This window comes from Stegastes partitus, unplaced genomic scaffold (assembly GCF_000690725.1).
Source record: "Stegastes partitus isolate 25-593 unplaced genomic scaffold, Stegastes_partitus-1.0.2 Scaffold529, whole genome shotgun sequence".
Classification (NCBI taxonomy): domain Eukaryota; kingdom Metazoa; phylum Chordata; class Actinopteri; family Pomacentridae; genus Stegastes; species Stegastes partitus.
The window spans coordinates 124911-135124 of record NW_007578260.1 but is presented as its reverse complement, the minus strand read 5'-3'; the positions used below and the strand labels follow the sequence as shown (position 1 = coordinate 135124).

The window sequence follows — 10214 nt, the reverse complement described above, 5'->3', positions numbered from 1 at the left end:
ACCGAGGTAATGTGATGCACTGTGTCTCACTGTGGATGTCATGCAACCCTCATCAGTTCTTTCCTGTGTGTGTTTCTGTGTTTGTGTGTGTGTGTGTGTGTGTGTGTGTGTGTGTGTGCACAAACAAGTTGTATCACTATACTTAGCAAGTGAAGGTGTTTTAAGGGGAATTGAGAGCTATAAAATGTTTGATATGAGTTTTAACAGATGCAGATGTCAGGATAATTCCTAGTGTTGGCCATCGTTTGTATCAGATATGATAACATTATACCCACCAAGAAATTGCAACGCCCTAGGAACAGAAAATCTAGAGTACACGCCCCTGAAATGTTGTAAAAACTGCATCAGCACACAACTGCATTATAGTACAGTAAGACAGAGTTAAAACAGGAAGTCAACCATGGATGAATTATGAGACAATGCACCCTTTGGTACAGACCTGTAAGTCATGTTGCATTGTGTTGTGGTCATTATTCTGAGGTCATTTTGGATTGGTTTATATCATCCTGTGGACAATTTGTAGCTGTGCGACTGACTTTCAATCAAGGAATGTTACCAATCACTTCAAACTGGGGTTCTGATCCATAGTGGTCCCATTCAGAAAGTCCATCCATGAAGTAAACAGACAGAAAGTTTGGATGTTGTGCTTTGCAGGCAGGATTAGGAATAATAATGTATCTGTTTCAGCAGTAACAACAGCTTCCATATCAATTGAAAATGAGGCTAGTGGAATTACTTCGGATTGAAAACATGGGAAAAGAATGACCCATGAACATGAGCATAATGTCAGACTTGATAAATTAAGTGATAGCAAAGATAACTGCGTATCTGTGTCGCAGCATTTAATTTGGTTGGTGCAATGAAAATATTGTTAACAGGAACGCTGTCCAAAACTCATGAGATTAGTAAATTATTCATTTAACTATCACTTTCATGCAAATTACGAAACCCCTATTCTTTTTCAGAATAGTGGATAAATAACAGAGGCAGGTAAATAAATGGGATAAAGTACTCTTAAACCTCAATTTGCACAAAACAACACCCTTTAGAGTTCCTTCCAAGTATAGTAATAAAACGTTGTGCCATTTTTATGCTGTGTTCTTTGATACCAGAAAAAAAATCTAGCAAATCAATTGGAAGAAAATGGAGTTTTGTTGACTGTATTAGGCTACTGCTAATTGTATTTCACCTATACCTATCACCATTTGGAATTTCAGATCCACATGTTTTGAAGTCCATTTCTAACTTGAAGATTTTTTTTCCCATTTGTTGATCCATGTTTTCAATCAGTCAGATCTGCTCTTGGACATAATAAGCATATTTTCCCCTGACACTGGTGTTATCTTGATGTTGTATTTCCTCAGATCCTTTGTGTGTGTTGTGCAACATGATTGATCCGTCTCATTAAGAATGTATCAGACATGGAGCCTTGCCCACATTCCTGTCTGATATTGTAATTAAGGACTAAATCAGTAGAATATAGTGACTTTCTTTGCTTTCTCTCTATGTGTTTGTGTATCCAGGGTGATGGGGAGAAGTCACCCCGTCAGCGAAGGCCCTCCAGCCCCAGCTCCAACAGCTCCCTGGGGGGCTATGGACGGTACACCCCGTCCCGTTCCCCACAGAACTACAGCCGGCAAGGTATCAGCCATATCCCATAATCCATATACTGCTGAAAATTGAATTCTTGAAATGATCAAAGATTTCATTATCCAGAAATGATGTTGCATTACATGGACGCTCTTTGCTGCTGACATTGTTTCTCCTCAGTGACTAATAGGGAACAAGAGGGTGGGAAAAAAACGGAGTACTGGCTGACTGTACTGTTTAGGAGAAAACATCTGCTGCAAACATCACAGATGATTCATCACTTTTCTGTATTTTGAAAAGATTTCCCAACGGCAACCGTACCCAAAACCAGAAATTGAATTACACACTCGTCTCCTGCAGATTAAATTTTGCAATCCGTTTATTACACTGTCGTTACACTGAAAACCCCTGGCAAATAGTGTGACATCACTGTTTTACAGCACAGTCAATCACAAAGTAGAAATGATAGAGGTGAAATGTAGCATTCCTGGCAGTTTTGGTTTGATGTGTCAAACAATGGACAGATTTTAAATGTAATGTACAATGTGCACACCTTTTATATGCAGGCTTTCTAAAATCTAAATTATATATGGAAAAACATATATTTTCAACCTCATATTTAATCATTTCCATTTGCACAGGAGACTGCTAAGTACACTCTGGCGTTTGCTTAAGTAAAAGTACCAGTATAACTATGAAAAAATGTTGTATTACAAGGCAATGTCTTGCATTCATAGCACAAAACTGAAATACTCAAGTAAACTGCAAGTACTTTCAGCATCTCTTCTGCATCCTACATCAAGAAACTCACAAAAATAATTAGGTTTTTGGTCAAAACTATCTTTAGATTGTGCTTGAGTATGATCGAAACATCTCAAGTTAATAAAAATCTGTCTTACCCTTGGCCTGAACTAAGAATTTTTGGTCACTCATGACTGTTTTTTTTTACCCTGAGATGCTTAAGTTGATCAAGTCTCCATCCAGGAACGCCCAATGTCATTCATATCATGAGTTCTATATTATATACCATATGCTAGTTTGCTTATAATAATTAAGTCTTAGGTGTTACTCAATAACGGAAACATAGGCTTTTAATTTGCACATAACATAAAGTCAATATTCAAGGTGTTACTGTATGCTGAGGACTTTTTATAATCTAAGACAACTGCTAACTTATTCTCATGGATTTCTATGATTCCCATTTTTATGCCAATTTGCAAATCACCTAAACGATATAAAGACATGTAATACATTCATAATTTAATCCAGTAACTCACCAAGTCTCCTGTGATCTGATTCGACAACCAGGACCAGAGGTACACCTTGGTGGTAGACACAGCAGCCAAGCCCGTGACTCCAGTTCTCTCCCTTTGCCCCCAGCCCTCATGGGTGGCGTTAAGTACCCCTCCACCTGGGCCAGGGACTCATCCTCCCTCCCTGTGTACTATTCTGGTGGGGCTGAAGGGAGTGGTGGTTGTGGTGGTGGCAAGTACTCACCCATTCCAGGAGGTGGCAGTGCAGGCTTGTCTTTACACCTAAACCCCACCACTCTGGCCATGCTGCAGCAGCACAACTACATCCCTTACTTCAGAGGTATCAAAGCACGCTTGAGACCAAGACTTGGTCCAGTACAGATAATGGACAAGTGGCTTCAATCATTGCTGCTGTCAAAACCAAAAACTCTGTTTTTAGTACTACCAAACAGCTAGCAATTAAATGGGAATTCAAATTGGCTTCTTTGTGGTTTCCAAGGTGTTTTCCAGAAAGAAAGGTAGCATGGAAATCTTGAATTCTGGACAGGTTTCAGCACAGCAGCAACATGCCAGTCCACACTGTGTCTGACTGAGATCAAAGGTCCAACAGAATGGAGTGCTGTGATACGACCGCTGAATTGACTTCACTTGGCATGAGCTGTGGTAAAGCACCAAATTAATCATGTGTTGGAAACTCTTACTCTGGGTTTTTGGGTGTCTCGGTTCACCATGGACTCATGAGCCATAATGGGAAACAGAATGTCTGTCCTTGTGTGCACTGCATTTGGGTCTATAACCACTGTTTGATCACTCATGAAGGTTTATTTTGTATTGAATCCATGAAACTGCTAATGCTATTCACGATATCACACATTCCTGAAATCAACATCACAAACCAGTACAGTACCCCTTGCACGCTGTAACCCCTGACGAAAGGCCTATCAAACCAGCTCCCTTTGCTTCATCTTCTCCCCATTCCCCGATCTCCCTCACCCCTCAGGGTTCAAAACGGACCCCCTACCTGACCCTAAACCTAGGACATCCCTGCATCTCAGTTTACCACCTCCTAACGGTAAAGACAACAGTGGTCTTTCTCTTTTCTATGTCTCCCCTCCCCTTAATGGAATGGTTACCAGGTTTTGTGATGTTGTTGTACGGTATCGTGGTGTTGTCAGGTTTCATGGGATGCATCAAGGTATATTTTTAGGACCACACAGTTTTCTCATTCTGCTTGCCCTGTTCACTTGTGTCTGTGAACGTGGTTGTCTTCGTGCATGGTGAAACCTGATATAGACCTGAGTGTGGTCCTGACATATTTGACATTATCTTTTCAAGGAAGGTTATTGGTTATTTTGTTTTTGTGCTTGTCTGTTCAGATTGTTGACCCAGTTGTTTGCCTGCCTTTGACCTCTAATCTACCCCGTTGTTGTTCCTGAATGACCCCTTGTTCATTGCCATGTGTCAGACCTTATCCCCTTGGTGTTAATCTTCTTTTATGATATGAATCTGAAAAAAGAGTAGGTTTTGTGTTTTGATAAATGATATAAAGATACACTAAGAATTGTTGGCAGAGAATGATTGGGGAAGTCTGATGTACTTGACAATCATTGACATGATGCCAAGTAAGTCCATAGTGCCAAAGTATTTCTTATCAGCACATGCATTCCTTAGGAACAACTCCCCAAACCAAGATGCTGTCGTGCATTGAAATGTTTTAAGTGCGAGCCAAGCCGATCAGTCTCTACAGACTCTACAGTATTGTTTCTCATAATGCATACATCTGGTATTTTTTCACCTGCATCTCTTGTCATCAGTCAGTTTTAGAACAAAAGAGCTTTTCAAAAATATATTGTGACACAGTTTAGAGTTCATTAGAAGTCCACACCTTTCGCCGTGGTTTTAGTATTCACATTGTGTACCCTAAATTGATTGTGAGAGCTTGGAATCACAAAAAATACTCCAAACATGTAGAGTAGGTTGTATTTACGCGTCTATAGGCACACTACTGTCAATCACTATTGCTTTTGTAGCATCGTCGTGCACAGACACCAAATTTGGGCTTAACATGAATGGGAACAGATGGAACCTCACAGATTCTTGTGGACCCTTGCATACTTGCAGACACAGAAAGTATACAAATGGCCTCACACAATTTATTTGTTCCACGGGATTCTGCTTGAAGAACTCGAAGAAGGGTGTATTTTTGTATTCCACGCATCTGCACTATTGCTGAGCTTGCATACTATTGTCGTTGTAGCAAAGTGACGGCTGTCGGTGGATACAGGATGTGTAACACTGGCTGAAGGTGTTCTCGCAAATACTGAAAGGTCATGAGTATGCAAGGGTCTGCACTCACAAGGGTCCCATGACATAAATTTCGTCATCTTACCAGAAGTCTCCACACAGTATAATGTTATCGTCATCCATTCTACACGGGTCAGTGAATTTCTGCACAAGTGGCAACAAGACATGCACCAGGTCAGATGGACGGTCCAGTTTACAAATGCATTCTTCTTCACAAGGTCTGAAAGTGCAAAGTGTTAGATTAGACAAAGCATTACAGGTCAAAGTTCGATTTATAAACAGAAGCTGATTGGTAATTCTAAATCACATTTCTAAGAGTTTTTACAGCACCATGAATTTGTTTTATACATATTTGGGCTTTTGTCTTTATTTAGAACAGTAGAGATAGACAGGAAAGGGGGGAGAAGAATGGGGAGAGACCTGCAGCAAAGGGTCGTGAGCGGGAGTTAAACCCACGGCCGCTGCGTCGGGGAACTATAGCCCCTGTTCATGGGTCGCCCGCTCAGCGAGGTGAACTATAGGGGTGCCCAGCACCATTAATTTCTAATGTGAAACAATTTTACATATAGAAAACATTTGTCCCAAAAACCATAGTTCTATCCAGAACCCTTACGGTAGGAATACATTCCTCCAACATGTGCATGCCCAGACCTCAAAATAGCCTGATTAAAAGGAGGAGGCAGAGAGGGAAACAGCATGAGCTTCCCCTCAAACATTTTGCACAGAAAATCACGAACACGCGGTCCAGGGTTTTGGCAGTTTTTCCATGACAGGGTGGAGAAGCTGAGAGGGGAGTTCTCCGATGGGGAAGATGAAAGAGAGCAGGGGGAACGGTGGAATGAAACATGCCGAGCTGTAATTTGGGGTCTGGTTGCCAGTTGCAGTGGCATGTAGCGCAGTGCGGCCTAGTGGTTCCTGTTTGTTTTCATGCAACAGGCTAATGTTTGAATGAGCTGTCAGAGTTCCTCATAGAAGCTGCCGTTGTAGCAAGACTTACTGTAAGCAGCACTCAGGTTATTCAGTTGTCTAATGATGGAGATTATAGAAAAGTTAAAGGAAAGGATCTTGCAGATATCCATGCATGCTTTTATTTTATTACCCCCCCGATTCCTTCTTAATGACTGTTATTGTTTTTTGATTAATGAATGGCCTCACCATTGTGTAATCTTGTTCAGACAAACTGTAATGCATCTTCCTCCCAAACTCCCCTAGCCTCCAACCTTAGCTCCAGATGTTTGTGTGGAGGATCTGCCCTACATTTAGACCCGCACTAACAGTAACCTGGTGTGTATGTGTGTGTGTGTTTATGGGCATGTGTGTGTGATTGTGTGTATAAAGCAGATCACTCAGACTTGCACAGCACTGCTGTGTGTGTCAAGTGATCTCATCCACTTGCATCCAGATCGTTGCCGATGATTCCTCTCCTTCTCCGGGGAGAAGAGTGTGTGTTCAATCAGCTAACACTCTCGATCTTTCTCTCTCTCTTTGTCTGTTTTCTTCCTCAAAGCTCTGGATGTAGAGTGTTTATTACTTTTGGCATCAAGGGTGTCAGTGACTCCATCACCCAGCCTGCCTGTGATGTAATACAGTGGGGTGTACCCTGGTTGTGATCATAGATACTCAATACAAACATACATGCAATCAGCAAAATGTGCATGCGTGTTACATTCTTGGACTTGCAAAACGTACATAAAAATGTGTATATGTAGTATTACTCATAGGGTAACACCTACGCTTGGGTTTGAACCAATTGATATTTTTAATTTTGTGGTTCAGTGTTTGCTGATAGGTGATGAGAGCAATGTCTTAAAGATCACCCATTCCCTTCAGGGAGGTACTGGTGTTGGCGTTAACATGTTTAGACACTTCTGACCCTATAGCAAAGTAGGAGGCAAGAGTTGAGTTTTTCAATGCTAAGCTCTGTTTCATCATCCAAATGAAGCGTTCTCAATAGCAGTAGAAGCCAAATATTTCTGGGGACCGTCCAAAACCAGAAAGTTTGGTATTGAATTGAAAACTGGCTTGTTTTCAATTACTCTTTCCAATTGGGTAATTTCAGTGGCTTTGATGAATAACTTCTGCAGAATCAGTGTGCGGCAAAGCTAGTCGAAGACATTCATGGATCAAACGTTGGTTTGAACATTGGAGAACAGAAACTATTTGAACTGATGACCTGTTAGGACACTGAGCAGCTGTGCCACCTCATCCGTCAGATCTGAAGAAGTAGCATTTTGCCATTGAAAGTGGAAACGAGGGCAACTTCTGAATATCATTTAATAGGTTTTGGAAACTGGATCAGTTTGAAACATATTGATATCCTGAAGGAATAATTTGTGGTCTTCCTGACTTCATTAATGGTAAGCTCTGATGTGGTCTAGAGCACTTTGCTTGTGGTGTTTCAGATGTGAAATATTCAGGTAGGACAGTGACGGTACAAGGTCACAGGTTTGCTTAAACATCACAATCATTTAGACTTTGTTGGATGTGAGCAGAGGGTGTCAAAAACTTTACTTCCAGAAAAGGTGGTCCACTATGGCCAAGTATTTAAAAGGTGGTCTCCTGTGAAGGACTGCTGGCTTAATGTCAAGATGGTTAAGGAACTTATCATGCTTACCTGTGAAGCTCACATTAGCGTTTTGGGATCCAGGCGAAGATCTTAAGTATGTTACATGGAAAAGTAGATTTGGGTTTCCATCGCCCTGTGTGTATAACATCACTTACGCTGAAGCGGTAGCATCCAAAACTCTACAGGATGATTTGCATCTTAGCACAGGTCAGCAGACTGCACAGACACAGTACATGGCTGGGTTATCAAGTCACTGGCATAGATATTTTAATCACAGCTTCATGTTCGAGCTTTATAAGTATGCTTACAATAACGCTGCCTTTTTGCCCCCGACGCCCTTTGTTTTCTCCCAAACCCTTTTCCCTTTGCCTCTCACATCCAATGCCTTCCCACATCTGTCCACAACTGAAGGTAGTGAAAGTGGTCGGAGTACTCCCAGCTTATCCACTTACTCTGATGGCAAATCCCCCTCATCTACTTCTACATACGTGGCTGCTCCCCGGCATTTCCACATACCAGGTAGGCCATAACCGCACCGCTTGGCTCATTGCCCATCTCACGGTTTTCTCTACACTTTATGTAGATTAGGCTGACAGAACTGATGTAGAGGTAAGCTATGAGATTTTAGCAAACAGGGTAACAAATTGGTGCCAGCTTGAAGAAGAAATTAGATTGCATACAGTCATGATTTGATACAGAGAGTTATTTTGGTTATATCTCAGCAGCTGAAAAGCTCTGTTTCACTCACCTCCTGTGGTTGAGAGTTTTACATTTGTTGTACCTCTAACTCACCCAACAGTGATGCTGGGTTTGCCACACACACACTATAGGGTCAGTCTGTGTGTTTTCAGATGGCATTTATTTAGGCGCCATCCAACATATGAAATTCTTTAAAATCAGTCAAATATTTTTTTGGGTCCCAAATAATCAATATGTATACTATAGACTAAATTGGAGACAGTGCAGCAAAAATACTCCTGTCTGAATTAATATGGACTAACTCTATGGTTCTCCATTACCACGACAAACCTAAAACCTCAACCACTTGAGGTCAGCCAGTGCAGGGATTTGTGTGATCCTTGATCTGTTTTAAAAGACAACTCATTTTAACCAGACTTCTTCTTTTCAGGTCCGGCCTAAAAGTCTTGTGAAGCTTTTGACCAGTGTGGGGTATTTAGCAAAACAAGTGATTACATCGAGCTTCATGCAAAAAAACATTCTTGTATTCTTATCCTCATCCTCTCAGGAGGTTTGTTCATAGGAGTGTCCAATTCAGTAAACGTGCCGTGAAAGTTCCTTTTCGACTTGATGAATGCCACCTGTAAATCAGTACGCTGTGCAAAGCTACCTGTTCTGCTCCATTTGTGGGCAACTTTTATTCACAATCATTCCATACATGACTTAAAGGAACTCAGTAATAGCAGAAGAAATTTACTTTGCACCTACAAGAAAAGCTTGAGTGCAAGACAATTTACTAAATCACTCATTGGTAAAGTTGGCAAGACCTCATACACACAGTTTTTGGTAGGAAACATTGAAAGTAAACTCCACAGGGTAACAAATCTGTTCATGCAATTAGTTCATGCGTGGGGGCCCAAAGTCTTCAGCGTGTAGCAGCTGCCTTGTTGTTTCTTGCTTTTGGATTGTATTCTGTACATTTCTTGGCCTCTTTAATTCCCGACGGCCTCGCTATTTGTTCATTTCAAAGCCGTTTTTATTTGACACAGCAGTGATCCAACAGGAGATTCCGCGCCTTTAAATTAAATTTACAATGCGTTTGGACAGGAGTTGACGTTAAACTGTGCATCCTTCATTACTTTTCAGAGGAAAGTCTGTTTGATCCAACATACTGTTCCCATTGACTATTACACTGTCAGTCATGGAGGGAAAGAAAAACCCTCTCGTGTTGGAAGCAAGTTAAGTGGAAAAAAAAAAAACAGCCAACAATTATCCACTTAATGGCTTTCATAGTCATTGTCCTTATTGCTTTTATATGGATATTGTTTCAGATGCTGGCAGGCACTGAAACAAGCCAGAGAAATGACCCACATGTGTTGTTTTACAGTGCGTCATGTTTCTGCTGTGGCTTAATGTGCGACAGTTGTTACTAAGCATCTCTGTCGGGGGGCCTATCCGGGTCCACTGACACTAAGATGGATTAGATGAGCCTTAAGGGATAACATACTGTCCCCATCATCCTGCAGAGGCACTCCGTCCAGCACGACAGTTAATGCAACAACACTTAAATTCCCTTTTTTTTTTTTCATGGTTGTGATTGTCATATTATTTATTTAGGTCCCTCTTTTGAATGGTTTAGCTGGAAATCACTGTTTAATGCCTGGGGACCATTTGTGGTTTCTGATATTATTCTTTGAGTGTCATTAAATTGATCTGCATCAAATAACCTCCCCCTTCCCCTTCAACAAAAAACACCCAATAAATTAATATATTTTGAATTTTTTTGCATGGAAACTATTAAAAGTGCTGATTTTTCTGATGTG

The 10214-nt window shown here is 41.1% G+C and overlaps 1 protein-coding gene across 11 annotated transcripts in view; it reads left to right on the top strand.

The window, feature by feature from the left end:
* Positions 1-10214, top strand: part of ablim2 (actin binding LIM protein family, member 2) — a 134323-nt gene that overhangs the window by 103348 nt on the left and 20761 nt on the right. For 8 of the 11 annotated variants that reach the window (XM_008287939.1, XM_008287945.1, XM_008287942.1 and 5 more), the window contains 3 exons: positions 1524-1641; positions 2899-3183; positions 8125-8232. In XM_008287939.1, the coding sequence (XP_008286161.1) occupies positions 1524-1641; positions 2899-3183; positions 8125-8232 (511 nt within the window). The remainder of the gene's footprint in view (positions 1-1523; positions 1642-2898; positions 3184-8124; positions 8233-10214) is intronic. The other 3 variants (XM_008287947.1, XM_008287946.1, XM_008287944.1) reach the window with 2 other exon arrangements.